The sequence below is a fragment of the Aquarana catesbeiana genome, linkage group LG01 (assembly GCF_042186555.1).
Source record: "Aquarana catesbeiana isolate 2022-GZ linkage group LG01, ASM4218655v1, whole genome shotgun sequence".
Lineage (NCBI taxonomy): Eukaryota > Metazoa > Chordata > Amphibia > Anura > Ranidae > Aquarana > Aquarana catesbeiana.
This window is the reverse complement of record NC_133324.1, coordinates 335641551-335665128: the sequence shown is the minus strand read 5'-3', so window position 1 is coordinate 335665128 and position 23578 is coordinate 335641551. Positions and strand designations below refer to the sequence as shown.

The window sequence follows — 23578 nt, the reverse complement described above, 5'->3', positions numbered from 1 at the left end:
CATTTTGGCCTCATTACATAAAACACATTCTTTGCTTCTTCTTAGTGGGCGAATAATGACATCTCTGATACAAAGAAATCAAAGAGGACGTATAAAGAAAGCGAAATTGATATGACTGCACCCATATATTCAGAATTAGACCAGTCTCTACCTCTAAGGAAACTGTCATCTGCACCAAGACCTTCAGCTTCTTTGGGATCCTTGGCTCATTTTAAACCTTCGGCTGTACCTGTATACTCTACTGTGCAGGCTGTTAGCCCTTTGCCTTGTGTATACTCTACCCTGCTGTCACAAAAACCTTTACAGACTTCTTGTCCAACACTTTTGCAACCAGAAAATTCATCTTCCTCTGTATATTGATTATACCTTATGCAACTGATCAAATGCATGTTGATTTTTACATCTGGTTTAGGGTTTGAAAAAAAAAACTGCATGGACTGCACAGAATGTATTTAGCTAGTTTAAAGTGAAAGTTTAATTGAACTGAGAGTAACAGAATTATGAATAGAGGCATACTCATTGTGCAGCATGTGCTTTCATATGCTTAACACCAACTATTCAGAGTTGGGTGTTATTAGCCTTTAAATGGAATGTAAAATGGTTTTGCATATATTTTCATTTTTATTAGAACAAAAAAGTAAAATGTTGATTATAGAATTGGGCCGAATACCCCCCCCCGGTTCGGTTCACGCCAGAGCTCTTGCACATCGCAAAAGTTTGGACACGAACCACGAACCCTATTAAGTTATTGTTATTGGCCATAAAAAGGATATGGGGGCCCGGGTACTGCCTGAGGTATCAATGCAAGGAGCAGTGATTTTAATGATGCTTAAAGTGAAACAATAAAAATAAAAAATTCCGTTAAATGTTGTGCCTGGGAGGTCCCCTTAGTCTGCCTTTAAAGTGATGCATCTGTACCGTGCATAGAACCTGCAGCACAACTGACATTTATAAAGAAAAAAAAATTACATTTAAATTGCCGGAAATACAATACTATTGCCGGCAATACAAAAATGTAAAAAAAACAGCGTTGCAGCCCAGCAGGTCAAATGCATGCTGGGTCAGTGAAGTCAAAAGGGGGCGGTGCCACCAGGTAGGGCTGTCCCTTACCTACTTAAGAACTGTCAAATGACGGAGCAGGCATTCAGCGGTTAGCCTTTGTTGCGGGGGGAGCGTTTTTTTTTTCTTTTATCGGGACTGGTGGTGCAGCAGGCATCGTGATTGACGATGAATCTACATCGTGGCACATTGGTTTTTTAATTTTTTTAATAAAGGACTTTTCAAAAACTGCCTCCTGTCTTTATTTATTTTTGACACTTCTCTTTGGTGAATGAGTACAATACTCATTCACATAAGGGGAGGGGGTAGGGATCCAGGTTCCAGATTCTGATAAGCCTCCTGCCCGCAGACCCCAACAACCACTGCCCAGAGTTGCCTAAAGAGGCCCTTGTCCCCATCAACATAGGGAAAAGGTGCTTTGGGGTGGGGGGCAGCCCCAAAGCACCCCCTCATGTTGAGGGCATATGTCCTAGTATGGTTCAGGAGGTGGGAGGTGCTCGCTTGTCCACACCTTTTTCCTGACCTGCTGGGCTGCATGCTCGGATAAGGGTCTGATATGGAGTTTGGGGGGCCTTAAAATAAATACCAGACCCAAAGGGCTTTGTATAGATTCACTTTTTTCTATTCCCGGTAATGTTTTTTTTTTCATTCAGCTGTCATCGGGGAAGCCCATTGACAGCTGATGACTCATCCATTGTCACGGACGCAGTGCCACTCCTTAACAACCAGCTATGCACTATGCAAAGTGCAGTGCATTGTGGGGAGCTAGGAGGGTGAACGTCCCACAAGCGCCCCGCAAATTCGGAATGTTTGCTTGGCTCGAACTGTTAACTTAATTCTATTTTTTTAGTAAGGTGTTTATCATGAAGCTTAGCATATGACTCTCTTGTATTATATACAGGCAGCAGGTGGATCTTTAGGCTCTTTTTTCACATCTTTATCTGTCTACCCTTTCCTGGTTTGGTGAACAACACCTGCTGTTTAAAGAGTTTAATAGACCTGGCTGAAATGTACAAATTCAACTTAAAGCAGTGTTAAACCCAAAAGAAACAATTTATCATATAACATATAATTTTCTTTTCTACGCTTTCTTTCCTTTAATTTCACCTGGTGATCCAGTCAGTAGGTCTGTTGTTTTTTAAAAGTTCTAGTGCTGATGTAGCAATTAGAGGGAGGAGACAAACCATTTACCACTGACATTGGTGCTTACAATGATAAGCTTTTATTTATGTGAAAACCTTTATCCCCAGAAAAAGCTATTTGTTGTAACTGCTTATAAAGTCTGAGCTGGAGTTTGCCTTCAGTTTGTAAGTGTATTTAAATCTGCTAGTACATCTTACATTCCCCTATCCCCAGATTAGCAATGCTGATTTCCAAAGGTGCCCCTGTGCACCTTCATCCAGAGATGAGACACTCTAAAACAGTAGGCATGATACTGGCCAGATAACCAGGTGAAAACAGAAGGGAAAAAAGCCTAAAAGAAAAGAAAACAAATGCAGCCACCTCATCTATTGATTGGCCAGCTGCAATATAATAGGCTTTGAGTCGTTTTGGATTAGAGCATTGACCCACTCCCCTCCCAGCTCTATTCAGACCAGTGTACACAGTTTGTGAAACAATAATTAACCACTTGACCTCCAGAAGGTGTTACCCCCTTCATGACTAGGCCATTTGTTGCTATTCAGCACCGCACTAGTTTAACTGGCAAGTGCGCAATCTTGCAACACTGTACACAAATTAAATTTAATATCAATATTGTCACATAAATAGAGCTTTCTTTTGGTGGTATTTGGCCACCTCTGGGTTTTTCATTTTTTTATTATATAAATGAGAAAATTTTGAAAAAATAACAATAATTTCTACTTTTTTGTTATAAAACATATCCAATAAAAAAAATCAAAAAATCATAATGTATTCTGTTACATGCTTTTGGTAACAAAAATCCTAATAAGTGTGTATTAATTGGTGGGCATGAAAGGTATAAGGCCTCTTTCACACGGCCGATCCGTTCAGGTCCACCTGTCAGTTTTTTAGGCGGACCTAAACGGACACTCCATGGAGGTCTATGGAGCGTCGGATGTCAGCGGTGACATGTCCGCTGACATGCGACCCGCTCCTATCCGAAAAAGTTTGACGGAGGAAAAACCTACTTTTCCATCCGTTTTCGGATCGGATCGGGTGACGACGGACTCTACACTGTGCAGCGACGGCCCTGTCATCTGCCTGCTCAGCGGGGATCAACGGAGCGATCCCCCGCTGAGCAGAGCGGGCTCCGTACACGGACACATCCGTGTGAAGGAGCCCTAACATCTACAAACTATGGCATATATACTGGAAGCATAAAATGTCATTTTCCTACTGCTTGAGGTGATTGTAGCCATATTAGTGCAATTGAAGCAAGAACAATTGAGTACTGTCACTTTTTTTATTTGCACTAACATCCAAATTTTTAGGACAAGCTTTCAGAGTGTTCCCCCTTCTTCAAGGTCCAAGCAGTACTAATATACAAAGCTTTAGCAGAATGTTAAAGTAAGGGCCTTTTAGGTAACAAAACCGCATCAAAAACTGATCAATGTAAGGGGTCCTTATGTAACATTTTGCTGAAACTTTGGGTATTAGTACTGCTTGGACCTTTATGAAGGGGATACATCCCAAAAGCCTATCCTAAAAATTTGGAAGTTATTGCAAATTTTTTAAAAAACCACTTCCCAACCGGCGCACGCCGATGTACGTCGGCAGAATGGCACGGCTGGGCAAATGGGCGTACCTGTAAGTCCCATTGAATTCTCCGCCGTGCCATTGCGTGCGCACCGCCGGCGGCACGCTTCGATCGGGAGCTCCGTGAGTCAGGTCGCGGGTCCCGCGGACTCGATCGCCGCGGGGATACCCGCGATAGCCTCACGGAGAGGACGAATGGGGAGATGCTGATGTAAACAAGCATCTCCCCGTTCTGCCTAGTGAGAGTGTCACTGATCTCTGTTCCTTGTCATCGGGAGCAGAGATCAGTGACATGTCACAGCTAGCCCATCCCCCCCTACAGTAAGAAAACACTTCCTAGTACTGACTTAACTCCGCCCCCTAGTGGTTAACCCCTTCACTGCCAGTGTCATTTACACAGGAATCAGTGCATTTTTATAGCACTGATTGCTGTATAAATGACAATGGTCCCAAATATGTGTCAAAAATGTCCGATGTGTCCGCCATAATGTCGCAGTCACAATAAAAAATCGCTGATCGTCGCCATTACCAGTAAAAAAAAAATTATTAATAAAAATGCCAAAAAAATATCCCCTATTTTGTAAACGCTATAACTTTTGCGCAAACCAATAAAATGCTTATTGTGATTTTTTTTACCAAAAATATGTAGAAGAATACGTATCGGCCTAAACTGAGAAAAAAACTGAGAAAAAAAATGTTTTTTTAAATATTTTTTTGGGGATATTATAGCAAAAAGTAAAAAATAATGCGTTTTTTTCAAAATTGTCGCTATTTTATTGTTTGTAGTGCAAAAATAAAAACCGCAGAGGTGATCAAATACCACCAAAAGAAAGCTCTATTTGTGGGAAAAAAAGGACGTCAATTTTGTTTGGGAGCCACGTCGCACGACTGCGCAATTGTTAAAGCGACGCAGTGCCGAATCGCAAAAAGTGCTCTGGTCAGGAAGGGGGTAAATTCTTCCGGGGCTGAAGTGGTTAAAGTCCAGCCTGGGTGACAATCGTGGCTCCATCCATAGATACAGTGGTAGAGGAGTGAGCTTAAAGTGATTGTAAAGGTTCTTTCTTTTTTTTTTCTTAAAATAACAAACATGTTATACTTACCTGCTCTGTGCAAGGGTTTTGCACAGAGCAGCCCCGATCCTCCTTTTCTGCATTCCCCCAGCAGTGCTCCTGGCTTCTTCATCAAGTGCCCCCACGGAGAGTCACTTTCCATGCAACCATTGACACAGACAGCAGGACTCGGCCCCGCCCCCTGGCTCCCGTGTCAATGGCTCCTGCTGCTATCAATTTATCCAGTGAGAACCCGAGACAGTGGCTGGAGCTGTTGGGCTCTTCCTCGATATTGGTACGATCGAGTTCAGGTAAGAAAAAGGGGTGCTCTGGGGAGCAGCTGCAGCACAGTAGATTTTTCACTAATAATGCATAGAATGCATTAAGGTGAAAAACCTAGAGACTTTACAACTCCTTTAACTATCCTAGAACAGGGAGTGTGTTCCAGGGGTGGATTGGGGGGGTGACGTGGGCGGCAATTGCCCCCCCCCCCGAGAAATTAGTTGCGGGTGAGCAGCGGATGAGGTGAGCGGGCAGCTTGGTGGGCGGGTGAGAAAGCGAGCGGGTCGGTGGGTGAGTGGGTGGGCAGCTCGGCGGGCAGGCAGCTGGGCGGCTCAGTGGGTGATTGGGCAGACGGCTCGGTTGGTGAGCAGGCAGCTGGCCAATCAGTGGGCCGGCGGGTGGGGAGCAAAGAGATTACATCGTCTCTCACCTCGCCCAGCGCCCGCCCTGCATCCCTGCAGTTCTGCCCCCACTGTGTGGGCAGACACGGGCAGCAGAAAGATTACATTATCTATCTGCTGCCTGACTTCACTCTGGGACACAGCAAGAGACAATCCCCACCTTAGCAGGAAAGTGACACAGCAAGTGACAATTGTAGCAGGCAAGTGACAATCCACAACGTGTGACAGGTGATGTGGCAAGTGACAATCTGCATCTGGTGACAGGTGACGTTGGCAAGTGACAATCCGCAACTTGTGGCAGGTGACGTGGCAAGTGACAATCCCTAACATGTGGCATGTAACCTGGCAAGTGACAATCTGCATCTAGTGACAGGCGACGTGGCAAGTGACAATCTGCAACTTGCGGCAGGTGATGTGGCAAGTGACAATCCGCAACATGTGGCAGGTGATGTGGCAAGTGACATTCCGCAACCTGTGGCAGGTGACATGGCAAGTGACAATCTGCATTTGGTGACAGGTGATGTGGCAAGTGACAATCTGCAACTTGTGGCAGGTGACGTGGCAAGTCACAATCTGCATCTGGTGACTGGGGACGTTTTCAAGTGACAATCCGCAACATGTGGCAGGTGATGTGGCAAGTGACAATCTGCATCTGGTGACAGGCGACTTGGCAAGTGATGTGGCAAATGACAATCTGCATCTGGTGACAGGTGGCGTGGCACGTGACAATCCGCAACGTGTGGCAGGTGACGTGGCAAATGATAATCCGCAACTTCTGTTAGGTGACGTGGCAAGTGACAATCCGCATCTGGTGGCAGGCGAGGATGGCAAGTGACACACTCAGGGCTCCCACTGATTTTGCATTATGGTGAGTTGAACTATTTCATTTTATATGGCAATGTAATAATAGAAATAATGCGCTTCAATCACCCTGACACCATATCAACCATGGTGCCAGGATGATTGAAGCACCAACACCAGCCATTTCCCCGATAAATTGCTCACAAAAAAAAATTATTTTCTGGCAGTGCCCCCCCTGAGACTAGAGTCTGGACCCGCCCATGGTGTGTTATTTATAGGATTACTAGGTAAAAGTAGATATAAACAAGACAGAAAAAAAATTAATATAGGATAAGTTGCAAAATATTACATGCAAGAATGGCTGAGGTCTCAGCCTTCTCTCGCTATCAGTGATATAGTGGTAGAAGCAGTGGCCACAAGAGGATGCGGAAGCCACTGTCACCTAAGTAGACAAAAATCCTCGCACCGACCCTGCCGGGCACTAATTCAACTTATCAACCTGGGGACAGCCCCTTTTCAACTTCTGAGCCACAAGATCTTTGCAGACCTCTATGTGGTGCCCAAACACTTTATCATGGGCTCCCTGCCGGCAGTAGAAGCTATTTGTGCCCCACTTCAAGCTGCCATGATCCCTTTGGATGCTAACAAGTATCAGCAGTCGTTGGACCAACTAGCCATCCCCTTGCAGGACTACTCTTTGCCACGGCAACACCTTTTTCATCAGCAACTGGAGAAACACCTGCTAACCTTTGTAGATGATCCTGAGGACTATGGGTGCACTGAGGTTATAGACCACCCCATCCACACAGGTAGTACCCCTCCAATTTGGGAGAGGTACCAGCATATACTCCCTGCTCTGTGGCAAGAGGTCAAAGACAAGATTCAAAATATGTTGCAGAGCGGGATAATTAAGGAGAGACGTAGTCCGTGGGCCACCCATGTGGTCTTGGTTCACAAGAAGAATGGTAGTTTATGGTTCTGTGTGGACTATTGCAAGTATAATGCTTGTACCCAATCGGGCTGCCTACCCACTGCCTAGGGTAGAAGAGTCCCTCATGGCACTGGGCCAGGTCTGTTATTCCTCCACTTTGGACTTGGGTAGCAGACATTAGCAAGTCCCAGTGCGAGACCTGGACAGGGAAAAGACAGCCTTTATCACCTTGCTAGGGCTGTTCAAGTTCAATAGCATGCCATTTGGGCTGAGTAACGCCCCAGCACCTTCCAAAGACTGATGGAGAAATGCTTAGGAGACTATAACTTTGAAATGATGCTGATCTACCTGGATAACATTATCATTTTTTCCAAAACCTTTGAGGACCATATCCAACATCTGGACTGGGTGTTGGTGAAAAACCCAAAGTTTTAAAGTGGGGGGGCAAACTGAGAAGTAGAGAAAGAGCCATTTCTACTGCTCCCAGTATATGATATGGAGGGCCCTGAAGCCAACAGGAAATATCTCCACCAGAATCTACTAAGGGTCTGTGTATTGGGCAGAGACAGGCCCGTTAAGCTCTCTACAGACTCTCAGGATTTTAATCCTTTGGACATTCCTCATGTTCAAGATGTTCCAGTTGAGTGGTATCTGCCACCCCTCAATGTGATTCCCATTGATGATCCCAGGCCTGAAGATAAATCTGCTTCTGTGCTTTTGCAAGAACGCCCGGCAGAGGTCTGGGAGAGTCCCAAGAGTCCTGAAGAAATTGTGGACTCCTGTGAGGACACTAATGAGGGCCCAGGTGAGGGTCATATGCCTACCCGTGATAACATCTAAGCTCCTGAGGCTCCTGAGCAAGTTCTAGTAACTGGCAATCCAGACATCGAGCTGGAGGACTCCAGTGAGGGTCAACACCCTATTCTATGTTACCGGGGATGGCAGCTGGCCAAATATTCTGATTATATTGTATAGCGCACTGCTTGTTTTTATTGTGCTCATTTCATTCGACCATCTGTTCACACTGTTGCATTTCACTTTATTGTGTTTTGTGAGAGTCGATGCTGAGGACTACGTTTGTCAAAGAGGGGGAAAGAAGTGTAGGCAGGTGCAGGTTGACCTCCTTGCACAGGGGGCACTGTTGCAACCACCTTGCAGGGAGAGTGGAGGACAGGAGGAATTCTCTTTCCTCTTTGGCCTCTGTACTTTTGATCAGTTGGGTTGCTGTCCATTCTCGGGCATCCTTAGTGATGGCAGAGCTTACTGGCTCACTGCAGAAGGCATGCCTTTGGCATGTGGCTAGGTTGGGGACAGGAACTTGTCTATCGACAGACCTCTTTGGGGAACCTTTCCATTACTTCCGCTTACAGCACTGCCTCTCAGCTGCTTTCTGCAACAGGTGCAGCCAGCCTCTGTGCATCATTCTCTACACCTGCAAGTCCTGCATACTGCTGCAAGTGTTACCGCTAGTTCCAAACTGTTGGAAACACTCTGTTACTGCTTCTGGAAATGTTATCAATATAACTTTGCATTTCAACCACTGTGTGTGCTGCCCTTTTCCTTAGGGTGCCTACCACCTGGGTCACCCCTAAAACCCCATAGTTGACAAGCAGAATGTTTTTTGAGGTGTGTTTGAAATATCTTATTAAATTGACAACTTTGTGTAAAAAAAAAATATATATATATATTTCATTTCATTCCGCATTTTCTAAAAACTTGTAGCAAAAAAAATAAGTCTTCAAAAGACTCACCAAGGGGGTGATTTACTAAGAAGAAGGCACTGCACCAGTTAATACATTAACTGGTGCGCCGAAAAAGTCATTAATTGAACATGCAAACCGGCGTACATTGAAGCGCAAATAACAATAATAAATATGTAAACTGCAACGGCACTAGGGTAACTGCGGTTTTCTCATTGATAATAGCGCACGCCCAATAAAATTGGTTCATTTCATCTCATTGGATGTGTCTTGTTAGGAAATTAGTAGGGGTACTCAGTTAATTAACCCTTTTGATGCTAATCTCATTCCTGTCACTTGTCACTAATATATCTTTGAAATGTGTTTTTTTCTATTTTACCCAAATCTTTCAATCCATTACAAAGAACAGAGAAGTGTTTCTAAACCCAATAAATTCATATTTTCAGATCTTGCTCTTTAAAGGTGACCATACACTCCAAAATACATTTTTTTATTAAATAAATTAGGTTAAAGGTCGAGAGCCTGTTTGATTTCCTATATTTTGATTTAATTTTTCAAGAGCGTCTTCATATTACCTATTTTGCCTAAATATCGAGTTGTACAGAAATTGGCCAATCAGATTGCATAGTGCATGACCATCTTAAGTGCCAAATTTGGAATGTAGATGTGCCATGACCCACTTGTATTTTCCTAACGATATTTCTTGGACATTATACAAGGCATTTGAAAAAACACCTTTTTTCAAGACATGCTAGAGTGATCAGGAATCTTCAAACTACAGCTCTCCAGCTTTTGCGGAACTACTCATCCCATGAGGCATTGTAAAACTCTGGAATTCACAGACATGACTAGGCATGATGGGAATTGTAGTTCCTGAACAACTGGAGGGCCGTAGTTTGAAGACCCCTGTGCTAGACCATTATTATGCCTCCAGAATTGGGAGTGTGGCATCTACCCAACTTCTCTCTGCTGGTGGACACAAGAACCTACATCTATAGATATATCTATAGATATATCTAAATATCTATATATATACACACACACACACACACACACTGAAGCAGGAAGCAATATACATTGGCCTGGAATTGAATCTGTACACAGGAAGTAGGTGTGTGTTTTGAGGCCAAATCATTTAGACATACACACATGACTCACACAAACACCACCCCATGTAAAAATAAATAAAAAATGATCTTAATTTGCAAATAAGGATCATCTCTTCCTCAGAGAACAGTGAGTGGGGCATGGTGGTGGGAAGAAATTAGCAGCATTACAAGCAACTTCCTGTGTGCTGGCCACTGCTTCCAAGAACCAGATATGCGCCACGGGTACATACCTCTACGCACACAGCAGTTGCGCATCTCACATACAAAGCGGTCGCGCATCTAGATTCATTTGGCGCATCTAGATGCAGGAACCCAATTTTTAGGGAAATTAATAGTAAAGCAGATGCAGATTTCCAGGACTGGACTAACAAATGTTTCCAGTGAAAGGCAACTGGTGTTTTCTATTAACCGCTTGCCGCCCGCCATCCGTCATATGACGCCCGTTCTGGGAGGGTGTCATATTACGCCCTGCCCTTTAAACAGGGATTGCGCACGATCATGTGCGTGCATCCCTGTACCTTCGGTGACGGCGTGTCACGAGACACCGCTCGCCACTGAGGGGGGTGAACAGCCATTGGGCATGGCTGTTTACCACGTGATCGGCCATGATGAAGTCACGACCGATTACAGATGGTACCACCCCACTGTTCACGGCGCACGCCATCGCGAGCGTGCTGCGCATGCATGTCGGTGGTGGCGTGTTCCCGGGAACACTGCTTGTCACCGACGATGGTAAACAGCCATTGGCCGGCGGCTGTTTACCACGTGATCGGCTGTGAAAGGATCACTAAATGTAAACACAGAGCGGTAACTAGCTGTTACCAGCTCTTCTCTCCTCACACACCGTTTCCAGTGTGAGGAGAGAAGAGCCAGGAGCAGTGAGTTACTGATCTGTGTCTGTATTGTACTGCACCAAGCACAACACTTGTCCCATCGCCCCCCCCATTGTCATCTGTCACCCAACAGTCACCACAGTCACCCCATAAAGTGCACCTGTCACATAAGAGACTGCCATCAGTGACCATTAGCGGTGCACCCGTCACCCATCAGCCGTCATCCGTCAGTGACCGTCAGCCATCACCCATCACCCATCAGTGACGTCAGCCATTACCCGTCACCCATCAGTGACCATCAGCCATCACCCGTTACCCATCAGTGACCATCACCCGTCAGCCATCACCCGTCACCCATCAGTGACCATCAGCCATCTCCCGTCACCCATCAGCCCCCCCATTGTCATCTGTCACCCAACAGTCACCACAGTCACCCCATAAAGTGCACCTGTCACATAAGAGACTGCCATCAGTGACCATCAGCGGTGCACCCATCACCCATCAGCCATCATCCGTCAGTGACCGTCAGCCATCACCCATCACCCATCAGTGACGTCAGCCATTACCCGTCACCCATCAGTGACCATCAGCCATCACCCGTTACCCATCAGTGACCATCACCCGTCAGCCATCACCCGTCACCCATCAGTGACCATCAGCCATCTCCCGTCACCCATCAGTGACGTCAGCCATTACCCGTCACCCATCAGTGACCGTCAGCCATCTCCTGTCACCCATCAGTGATCGTCAGCGGTGCACCCATCACCCATCAGTGACCATGGTCTGTCACTCGTCTGTGACCATCACCCATCAGTGACCATCACCCATCACCATCCGTGGCCTGTCATCCATCAGTGACCATTGCCTGTCACACCATCATCACCTATCAGTGAACGTCACCTGCCACCCATCGTACAGCCCATCAGTGACCGTCACCTGCCACCTGTCACACAGCCATCAGCTTCATGTCCAAAAGAGTTTACAACAGTGAGGAGGCGTTCCAGATCCTCTCCATGACTGATGAGAGCAACGGGGAGTTCTCATCAGATTCCAATTCTGATTCCGAATCAAATTTGGAATTTGAACGGATTGAGTATAGTGAATCAACAAAGAGCCAGAGCCAGTTCCTCCACATATATGCCAGGTGGTCTTGCCAACCCAACATGGCTGCCATCCGACTCGGGATCATCAATTATTCCCCCTTTCACAGCACAGCCAGGTGTGCAGGCCAACACCCAAAATTTCTCAGAGATTGATTGCTTTCATCTGTTTTTGCCCGACACTTTGCTGCAATTCATTGTGGACCAGACAAATTTATATGCCCAGCAGTATATTGCCAACAACCCCCAATCATCATATGCCCGTCTGTTTGAGTGGAGAGATCTGAATTTGGAGGAGTTCAAATTGTTTATGGGCCTCACCCTAAACATGGGGCTTACAAAATTAATGAAGGACATGCCTATTGGTCCTCCAACCCCATCCACAACATGCCCATTTATTCTGCCATAATGGTCAGGTCCCAATACGAAATGATTATGCGCTTTCTTCATTTTAGTGACAACACCCAGTGCCCTCCCCGCAATCATCCAAATTACGACAAATTATATAAACTTCGCCCACTGATAAATTTCCTTTCCCAACAATTTGCAGAACTCTATGTCCCCGATCAGAATATATGTGTCGATGAGTCCCTAGTACCCTTTTCGATTAAAGAGATCCACCGAGAAAAAGGGGGGCTAGAGGTTGCCAATCCCAGATACAATATGTAAAGGAGCAAATATCCCCCGGATAAACGATAGGACTTTTCAGGCAGCAAGGAAAAAGGGGGGGGGGTCTAATTAAAAGTTACATTTTATTGATATATAAGAGAAAGTATAAAATTATTCAGGTGCAAACACCACCGAAAATCAGGTAGGTTAAAAACAACAACAAGTATACAAAAACTATATCATTAATGCGTGGTAATTGTAGACATTCAGCCCAACGCGTTTCAGGGCGCTTGGGGTCCCTTCATCAGGGGCGTTCAAGGTGAGGCAGAGTGTCAGGAAAGGTCTCCTCTGCTGGTAATATCGATCATTTGGCATGTAGTACTGAGGTCCACCAGCAGGTGTCCCCTGGCAGTTCGGAGCTGTCAGAAGAGCTCTTTCCTGCAAGTATTCTGTCACCTTTGGGCCGCAGTACTGGGATCCACCAGCGGAGGAATCCTGGCAGTATGGAACAGGTATTCCCCTCTGCGGATAGGTGTCACCTGACCCTAATTAACAGAGCTGCAGTATAAATACCCGGCAATTGCACACTTATGTTGCCCTGGTATTGTCCTTGAGCCCTGACTTGCATCCCGTTACTCTGATTCCTGATTCCTGATTCCTGATTCCTGATTCCTGAACCTGAAGCCTGAATCTGAAGCCTGATTCCTGGAACCTGTTGATCCGGTTTCCTGTCTGTTACCTGAACCCTGGACCTTGGACCCTGAGCCTTGTACCTGACCCGTCCCTCCTGTGATACATCCATCCTCTCTTGTCTGTTTATCTCCCTTCCCAGCTACTGATTCCCTGTTTATGACCCCGGCCTGGCTTGACTACGATTCTGGTACTCCCTCTTGCTACATATGCTGGTTGGTTTAATATAACTGTTTGGTTGTTCACTCTGTATTGGTGGTGTGTTCACATATGCATTTTCCTTAATAAACTTACTTTCACCTATTTATGTCTGGTTCACTCTTAAGCAGTCACACAGTTCTGGTCACATCTGGTTTATGACAGAATACCAGGGCCATCCCTGACCAGAAGTGGCTGCACAGGGGAACCATTTTTGACTCAGTTTGGTTGCAAACATGAATGCCGATGAGGTTATTTATTTTTCTCTGCTGGCATCTGAAAGTGGTGATTATTGCCGCCAGGCTTTGACCAGTTGTTTGCAACTATACGTTTGGCTCACTCCCTGGTCAATCAGGGTTATATATTGTTTGTGAAGGTGCAGCCTTTGATCAAGATCTGTACTGAGCTGGCCCTGCCCTGTATTCCAGAGGGCCGTGATGATTTCACTCCTCCTTTTGATATGAATCAGGTTGGATCCCTAGTATGGCTTTTTGAAGATGATCCAGCCAATTTTTGTGAGCACTACTCAGCCTGTTCCCCACAGGTGATTGCTGAGTGCATTGTGTCTGCTCAGTCTTTTGTTAGACAGGGATATTTAAAAGCACAGTTTGTACAACCTATACTTTCAGCATGGTCTGACATGATGCAATCAGCTCCAGCCAAACAAACCACCTCTGCCACCAAACACCAGCCTACCCAAATGTATGTTTCCCCATCACCCATGTCAACCTCAGTTGCAGCTCAGTATACGCAGCTCCCAACCAAATACTCATATCCGGGCTCTGCTCCCTGTACCTATCCTGCATTCAACCCACCTGCCTTTTCTCAGCTGCCTAAAAACCCACAGGAACTTCCCCCAGCTACTGTTACCTCTTCTCTACCATATCCCAATCCTCCTCTCCAGTCTGCTGCACCCCTTACCTACAGAGCTTCAGTGGCTAAGCCAAAGAAAAAACGAAAGTTTTTTCCAACCAAGACGATCCTGCCAGTAACCCAACCTGCCTCCGCACCAGCTAATCCAATCCAGTCTGACGTCCCAGTGCCTGTTATCCAGTTCGATGTCCTGGTACCCGCCTTCCAGCCGTAGGGGCCAGTGTTCCAGCCGGAGGGGCCAGTGTTCCAGCCGAAGGGGCCAGTGTTCCAGCCAGAGGGGCCAGTGTTCCAGCCAGAGGGGCCAGTGTTCCTGCCGGAGGTGCCAGTGTTCCAGCCGGAGGTGCCAGTGTTCCAGCTTGAAGTGCCCATGCCTGCTGCCCAGTCTGATGTGCCTACTGCCCAGCTTGAAATGCCTGTGCCTGCTGCCCAGCTTGAATTGCCTGCTGCCCAGCTTGAAGTGCCTGTACCTGCTGCTCCACTGGATGTGCCTGTTGCCCAGCTTGAAGTGCCTGCTGCCCAGCTTGAAGTGCCTGTACCTGCTGCTCCGCTTGATGTGCCTGTTTCCCAGCTTGATGTGCCTGCTGCCCAGCTTGATGTGCATGTTCCTGCTGTCCCTGCAGTACTGAGGTCCACCAGCAGGTGTCTCCTGGTAGTTCAAAGCTGTCAGAAGAGCTCTTTCCTGCAAGTATTCTGTCACCTTTTGGGCCGCAGTACTGGCGTCCACCAGCGGAGGAATCCTGGCAGTATGGAGCAGGTATTCCCCTCTGCAGACAGGTGTCACCTGACCTTAATTAGCAGAGCTGCAGTATAAATACCCGGCAATTGCACACTTATGTTGCCCTGGTATTGTCCTTGAGCCCTGACCTGCATCCTGTTACTCTGATTCCTGATCCCTGAATCTGAAGCCTGATTCCTGGAACCTGTTGATCCTGTTTCCTGTCTGTTACCTGGACCCTGGACCCTGAGGCTTGTACCTGACCCATCCCTCCTGTGATCCATCCATCCTCTCTTGTCCTGTTTATCTCCCTTCCCAGCTACTAATTCCCTGTTTATGACCCCGGCCTGGCTTGACTACGATTCTGGTACTCCCTCTTGCTACATATGCTGGTTGGTTTAATATAACTGTTTAAAATATTTTACAGCGCACACATACAAGAATGACATTTCCTGCAAAGCTAGTTAAAAACACCTGAACATATTAAAAAAATACGGGGGTTTGGTCACACTATATGGTCATATAGTGCTAAGCCCACTTACTGCGACAAAGTACCCAAAATTAGTGGGTCCTACTCTAGTAATAGAATGGAAGATCCTTTGTCTCAACCATGGGAGCTGAACTCCTCTATGTGGGAGAACTGAAGGGTATACATCCTATACACTGGTGGTCACTAAATAAGAAGTAATGAGCAGGGGGAGGGGTGCACCAGCCCACAAAAAACCTGGTCAGGGTCTATTCCAATATACAAGTACATATTTGGGGGGGCACACCCTACAATGCATTTAAATTCAAGATGGTGCTGCTATAATGCCCCGTACACACGGTCGGACATTGATCGGACATTCCGACAACAAAATCCTAGGATTTTTTCCGATGGATGTTGGCTCAAACTTGTCTTGCATACACACGGTCACACAAAGTTGTCGGAAAATCCGATCATTCTGAATGCGGTGACGTAAAACACGTACGTCGGGACTATAAACGGGGCAGTAGCCAGTAGCTTTCATCTTACATAGTTACATATAGTTACATAATTAGTCAGGTCGAAAAAAGACACAAGTCCATCCAGCTCAACCATAAAAAAAAAAAAAATATTGTACAATCCATTATACCCAATACTATACCCACAGTTGATCCAGAGGAAGGCAAAAAACCCCAGCAGAGCATGCTCCAATTTGCTACAGCAGGGGAAAAAATTCCTTCCTGATCCCCCAAGAGGCAATCGGATTTTCCCTGGATCAACTTTACCTATAAATGTCAGTACCCAGTTATATTATGTGCATTTAGGAAAGAATCCAGGCCTTTCTTAAATCTACTGAGCTGGCCAGAATCACCTCTGGAGGGAGTCTATTCCACATTTTCACAGCTCTTACTGTGAAGAAACCTTTCCCTCTTATCTTATCTTATATGTCTTTATTTATTCTGAGCATGCGTGACACTTTGTGCGTCAGATTTGTGTACACACGATCGGAAATTCAGACAACGGATTTTGTTGTCGGAAAATTTTATAGCCTGCTCTCAAACTTTGTGTGTCAGAAAATCCGATGGAAAAAGTCCGATGGAGCCCACACACGGTTGGAATTTCCGACAACACGCTCCGATCGCACATTTTCTGTCGGAAAATCCGATCGTGTGTGCGGGGCATAAGACCTACAAACAGTACAAAATATTTTACAGCGCACACATACAAGAATGACATTTCCTGCAAGGCTAGTTAAAAACACCTGAACATATTAAAAAAATACGGGGGTTTGGTCACACTATATGGTCATATAGTGCTAAGCCCACTTACTGCGACAAAGTACCCCGAATTAGTGGGTCCTACTCTAGTAATAGAATGGAAGATCCTTTGTCTCAACCATGGGAGCTAAATGCATTGTATGGTGTGCCCCCCAAATATGTACTTGTATATTGGAATAGACCCTGACCAGGTTTTTTTGGGGCTGGAGCACCCCTCCCCCTCCTCATTACTTCTTATTTAGTGGCCACCAGTGTATAGGATGTATCCCCTTCAGTTCTCCCACATAGAGGAGTTTAGCTCCCATGGTTGAGACAAAGGATCTTCCATTCTATTACTAGAGTAGGACCCACTAATTCGCGGTACTTTGTCGCAGTAAGTGGGCTTAGCACTATATGACCATATAGTGTGACCAAACCCCCGTATTTTTTTAATATGTTCAGGTGTTTTTAACTAGCCTTGCAGGAAATGTCATTCTTGTATGTGTGCGCTGTAAAATATTTTGTACTGTTTGTAGGTCTTATAGCAGCACCATCTTGAATTTAAACGCATTGTAGGGTGTGCCCCCCAAATATGTACTTTAATATAACTGTTTGTTTGGTTGTTCACTCTGTATTGGTGGTGTGTTCACATATGCATTTTCCTTAATAAACTTACTTTCACCTATTTATGTCTGGTTCACTATGTTGTAGTCACACAGTTCTGGTCACATCTGGTTTATGACACAGAGTTACCATAGCATATTCTAAAAATGTAAACAGAAAAATAGAAGGATAATAATTAGGGATGAGCTTCGTTTTCGAGTCGAACCCATGTTCGACTCGAACATCGTGTGTTCGGTCGTTTGCCGAATTACGAACGATATGGGCCGTTCGCGCCAAATTCGAGTGGCACATCACGACCCATAATTCACTGCGGCATCGCAGTGCATTGCTGACTGATGATTGACCAAGCATGCACTATGACCCGCATGCTTGGCCAATCATAGCGCTGTCTGAACAGAGAGCTGTAATTGGCCAAAGCCAAGGAGGCTTTGGCCAATTATGGCTCAGGTGGTTTAGTACACACCCCACACTATATAAGGCCGCCTGCAAGGCGGCCCTGTGTAGCGTGTTCAGATAGAGAGATAGAGAGAGAGAGAGACAGACAATGTCATTTGATTTAAGTTAGATAGAGTAGGCAGATCGAGTCAGTTAGCTGCAGTTACAGTGTATTGTGTATATATATGCATCCCAAGTGTTGTGTGTATATATATATATATATATATATATATATATATATACGTACACTGTATTCAGTTTAGCTAGATCCTGTTCTTTTCTTCCTAATATACTGACAGGCAGGCAGGTGTTTTTACAGTATTTCCAGCTACTGTACTGTGTATCCTGCACAGTCTCACCTGCAGTATAGCAACCTGCAGCCAGGTGCTTGTGTAGGCTCATTGAAGTATTTCCAGCTACTGTACTGTGTACCCTGCAGTCTCACCTACAGTAAAGCTACCTGCAGCCAGGTGCTTGTGTAGGCTCATTGAAGTATTTCCAGTTACTGTACTGTGTACCGTGTTGAGCCGCAACATGCGGAAGACTTGGTCGAGTGGATGACCAAGCCGTCCTCATCCTCCTCATCCTCTCTCACCCAGGCTCAGGGTACTTTGTCTGGCAAAGCAGCTGCCAACGCGGCCTCTTCCCTTGGCTCATTGGCATCAGTGACTCCTTCCCTAGCCCCACCATGTCCTCCTGAGGAGTCCCCCTCGAACTGTTTGACCACAGTGTTGGGTACATGCTCCAGGAGGATGCCCAGCATTTTGAAGGCTCTGATGATGATACTGAGCTAGATGAAGCCAGTAACGTGAGCATGGACAGAGGGGGTGCCCAACAAGGACAGCAATCTGGCAGTTATGTTCTTTCCTGCTGCAGCATACTGCCAGGTTTGCTCCAGTGACGAGGAGGGAGGGGATGATGAGGTCACTGACTCAACGTGGGTGCCTGATAGGAGAGAGGAGGAGGAGGCACATCACCAACGAGGCAGGATGCCCTCCGGGGGCCAGCCTAAGGGCAGCACACTGATTGCATCACACCGCAGAGTTCCGCATGTGCAGGGCGCTGCTGTCTCTGCGCGTTATTCCAAAAGTTCTTTGGTGTGGGCCTTTTTTGAGACGAGTGCATCAGATCGCACCGCTGCTATTTGCAACATATGTCTCAAGCGTATCTCGCGTGGCCAAAACATCTCCCGCTTGGGCACCACATGCTTGATAAGACATATGTTGACCTGCCATACGTTGGCAAGCGTACCTAAAAGACCCACACCAAAGAACAAAGAGGACCTCTCCTTGCTCCTCATCAGCTGGGATCTCCAACCCCACTATACCTTCAGTCCTCTCTGAGACCTGCACTGAGAGGAATGAAGGTGTAGATTTAGGTGTCTCACAGCCAAGTACTTGCGGGCAATCTGCTATCGGTACACCGACGTCAGATTGCACCAGGCAAATTTCCCTGCCCCAGCTGCTGCACCGCAGAAAGAAGTTCGCTCCCAGCCATCCACATGCCCGGCGCTTGAATGCTAGCTTGGAAAAATTGCTAGCAATTCACCTGCTACCTTTTCTGTTGGTAGACTCTGCCCCCTTCCGTGAGTTTGTGGAATGTGTGGTTCCTCAGTGGCAGGTTCCCAAACGCAACTTTTTCTCACGGAAGGCGATTCTGGCTCTCTATCGGCATGTGGAAGGCAATGTCTTGGCCTCACTGGACAGGGCGGTCAGCGGTAAGGTGCATATTACCGCTGACTCAAGGTCCAGCAGGCATGGACAGGGACGTTACCTAGGTTTCACGGCGCATTGGGTGACTCTGCTGGCAGCTGGGAAGGATGCAGGACAAGGTGCAGTAGTGTTGGAGGTTGTTTCGCCACCACGCCTCCAAAATGCCACTACTGGTGATTCTGACACACCTCTCTCCTCCACCCCCTCCTCTTCTTCTTCCTCCATGGCCTCTTCCTGTGCTTTGTCCTCGGAAACCATTCAAGGGGCTACGCAAGTACGCAGGCCAAAAGATGCCATGCGGTGCTTGAGCTGGTGTGCTTGGGGGACAGGAGCCACACTGGGGCAGAGGTTCTGTCAGCTCTGCAGGGGCAGGTTCAGAGATGGTTGATGCCACGCCAACTTAAGGCAGGAATGGTGGTTTGCGACAATGGCACCAACCTCCTCTCCGCCCTCCGACAGGGACAAATGACCCATGTGCCCTGTTTGGCTCACGTCCTTAACTTGGTGGTGCAGCGGTTCCTGGGCAGGTACCCGGGCTTACAGGATGTCCTGAGGCAGGCCAGGAAAGTCTGTGTGCATTTCCACCGGTCATATAATGCCAGTGCTCGGCTGGCAGACCTCCAAAAGGAATTTAACCTGCCCAAGAACCGCCTAATCTGTGACATGCCCACCAGGTGGAACTCAACATTGGCCATGCTGCAGCGGCTGCACACGCAGCAGAGGGCCATCAATTTGTACCTATTCGACTATGGCACCAGGACAGGGTCAGGGGAGCTTGTTTTTTTTGCCCACGCCAGTGGGCCATGATCAGGGATGCATGCACTGTCCTGTCACCATTTGAGGAGGCCACAAGGATGGTGAGCAGTGACAGCGCATGCATCAGTGACACTGTCCCCCTTATCCATCTTTTGGAGCACACGTTGCGTGGAATAATGGACAGGGCACTTGAGGCAGAACAGAGGCAGGAAGAGGAGGATTTCCTTAGCTCTCAAGGCCCCCTTTATCCGGATAGTGTTCCTGCGTGCCCGCTGATCACACAGGAAGAGGAGAAGGAGGAGGATTGTGTCAGCATGGAGGTGGAGTCTTGCACTCAGCATCAGCAGCAGTCTTTAAGGGATCATTTACAGTCCCAAGAAACCCATGGACTTGTACGTGGCTGGGAGGAGGTGGCTGCGGATCATGTCGTCCTTAGTGACCCAGAGGATTCCGGACTGAATGCCTCAGCAAACCTACGCTGCATGGCCTCCCTGATCCTGCAAAGCCTGCGGAAGGATCCTCGTATTCGTGGTATCAAGGAGAGGGATCAATACTGGCTGGCAACCCTCCTTGATCCACGTTACAAGAGTAAGGTTGCGGACCTTATCTTGCCATCGCAGAGGGAGCAGAGGATGAAACATCTTCGGGAGGCCTTGCAGAAAGGTCTGTGCAACACATTCCCAGAGACTGGGAGGTTACAAACTCCTGTTCCTGGACAACGTGTTGCTGAGGCTTCGGTCAGTCAAAGAAGGAGCGGTGGAGAAGGTGGCCGTCTGACCGATGCGTTCAGACAATTTTTTAGTCCAGAGCCCCAAGGTATGATCGGTTCCAGCAACCATCGCCAGCGTCTGTTTTACATGATGCAGGAATACCTAGGGGCAAGATCTGACTTGGACACCTTTCCCACCAAAAATCCTCTGGGTTACTGGGTCTTGAGGATGTATCACTGGCCAGAGCTTGCACAGTATGTAATTGAGCTACTGGCCTGTCCTGCATCCAGCGTTCTGTGCTGCTGGAGGCTTTGTAACCGATCACAGGGTGTGTCTGTCCACCGACTCGGTCGATCGATTGACCTTCATAAAAATGAATCAGTCTTGGATCACCACCAGCTACCAAGCACCTGATGCTGATGTAACCGAATATTTTTTTTTTAAATGTCATATCCCTTCAAAGACTGCCTATGCTGATGCTGAGTGACTATCCTGTTATGCTGAGTAATTATCCTCTTCCTCCTCAATGATCATGCTGATAGCTTGTAAGAACATTTTTGGTTCTGGGCACCGCCACCAGTGCCTAAGGCCCAATTTTTCAGCCCCTGTTTAACAGGGGCGTGTAATTACAATTTTTGATGCAATTCTTTGCAGCAGGGCTAGTTCCTGTGCTCCAACTAGAGTATCTGTGAGGGATTGCAGTGTTGTGGCACCAGCACCAGTGCCTAAGGCCCAATTTTTCAGCCCCTGTTTAACAGGGGCATGTAATTACAATTTTTGATGCAATTCTTTGCAGCAGGGCTCGTCACTGTGCTCCAACTAGAGTATCTGTGAGGGGTTGCAGGGACATGTAATTAGAATTCTTGATCTAATATTTCTCAGCAGGCCCGTTTCTGCGCCCACTAAGAGTAACTGTGAGGACTTACAGTGTTGTGGCACCAGCACCACCACCACCACCAAAGGCCCAATTTTTCTGCTGAGTATATAGGGCGGGCCCCTACTTTCAAAAATCCAACTTACAAACAACTCCTACTTGCAAACGGAAGGAGGCAACAGGAAGTGAGATGAAATCTACCCCTAGGAAGGGAAATTCTCTCCTGTAAGAGTTAATATGGGAAAAACATTTCTCCTTTCCACTAATGCTTTATCACCAATCCTTGTTTCACTAAAAACCCCAAATTTTCAAAAAACATTTGTCATTTGGACAAAAAGTGAGGTGAAATCTTCTGAAGAGGAGCACAGACAGCAAAACAAATGTCACAGGGGCGATAACCCTTCCCTATGTTTTCCAAAAAGCTTAAAATAGATTTTTTTTTGCTGGAGCTAAACACGTTAAAAATGTACCAGTTCAAAATTACAAACAGATTCTACTTAACAACAAACCTACAGTCCCTGTCTTGTTTGCACCGCCTATATACTGCTGTTCAGAGTATATAGCGCCTGGTGGCCCCACACCTTTCCTTTTTTTAATTTGGGTGCGGGGTTCCCCTTAATATCCATACAAGACCCAAAGGGCCTGGTAATGGACTGGGGGTAGATTAAAGCCGCAAGCAGTTTTAACCACTTCCCGCCCGCCCTATGGCGGATTGACGTCCGGGAAGTGGTTCTGTTATCCTGACTGGACGTCATATGACGTCCAGCAGGATAACATGCCGCAGCGCGCCCCCGGGGGCGCGCATCGCGGCGATCGGTGGAGCGGTGTGTCAGTCTGACACACCGCTACACCGATCTTGGTAAAGAGCCTCCGGCAGAGGCTCTTTACCACGTGATCAGCCGTGTCCAATCACGGCTGATCACGCTGTCAATAGGAAGAGCCGTTGATCGGCTCTTCCTCACTCGCGTCTGACAGACGCGAGTAGAGGAGAGCCGATCGGCGGCTCTCCTGGCAGGGGGGGTCTGCGCTGATTGTTTATCAGCGCAGCCCCCCCGCAGATCACCACACTGGACCACCAGGGATCGCCACTAGGACCACCAGGGAAGGGGCAACATGTGGATGGCCAGGTATGTACCCCATGGCCATCCACATGTGCCCAGTGTGCCAAATCTGTGCCAATCAGTGGCCACAAATGGGCACTGATTGGCACTATTATGTTGCAGTGATGCCCAGCAATGCCACCCTTAGGGGCATCACTGCAAACAAGCAGTGCCATCAGTGCCACCCATCAGTGTCCATTCATGCCACCTGTCAGTGCCCATCCGTGCCCATCAGTGCCCATCTATCAGTGCCCATCCATGCCCATCTGTGCCAACTATCAGTGCCACCCATAAGTAACCATCAATGCCACCTACGAGTGCCCATCAATGCCACCTATGAGTGCCCATCAGTGCCGCCTATAAGTGCCCATCCGTGCCACCTATGAGTGCCCATCAGTGCCACATACCAGTGCCACCTATCAGTGCCCATCAGTGCCACCTATCAGTGCCCATCAGTGCCGCCTATCAGTGCCCATCAGTGCCCATCAGTGCCACCTCATTGGTGCCACCTCATCGGTGCCCATTAGTGCCGCCGTATCAGTGCCCGTCAGTGCAGCCATATCAGTGCCCATCATTG

The 23578-nt window shown here is 47.2% G+C and overlaps 1 protein-coding gene across 1 annotated transcript in view; it reads left to right on the top strand.

Moving 5' to 3' along the window:
• Positions 1-1259, top strand: part of LOC141145209 (uncharacterized) — a 140363-nt gene extending 139104 nt beyond the window's left edge. The window contains exon 12 of the mRNA XM_073631705.1: positions 46-1259. Coding sequence (XP_073487806.1) covers positions 46-360 — 315 coding nt within the window. The 3' untranslated portion in view covers positions 361-1259. The remainder of the gene's footprint in view (positions 1-45) is intronic.
• The last annotated feature ends 22319 nt before the right edge of the window (positions 1260-23578 follow it).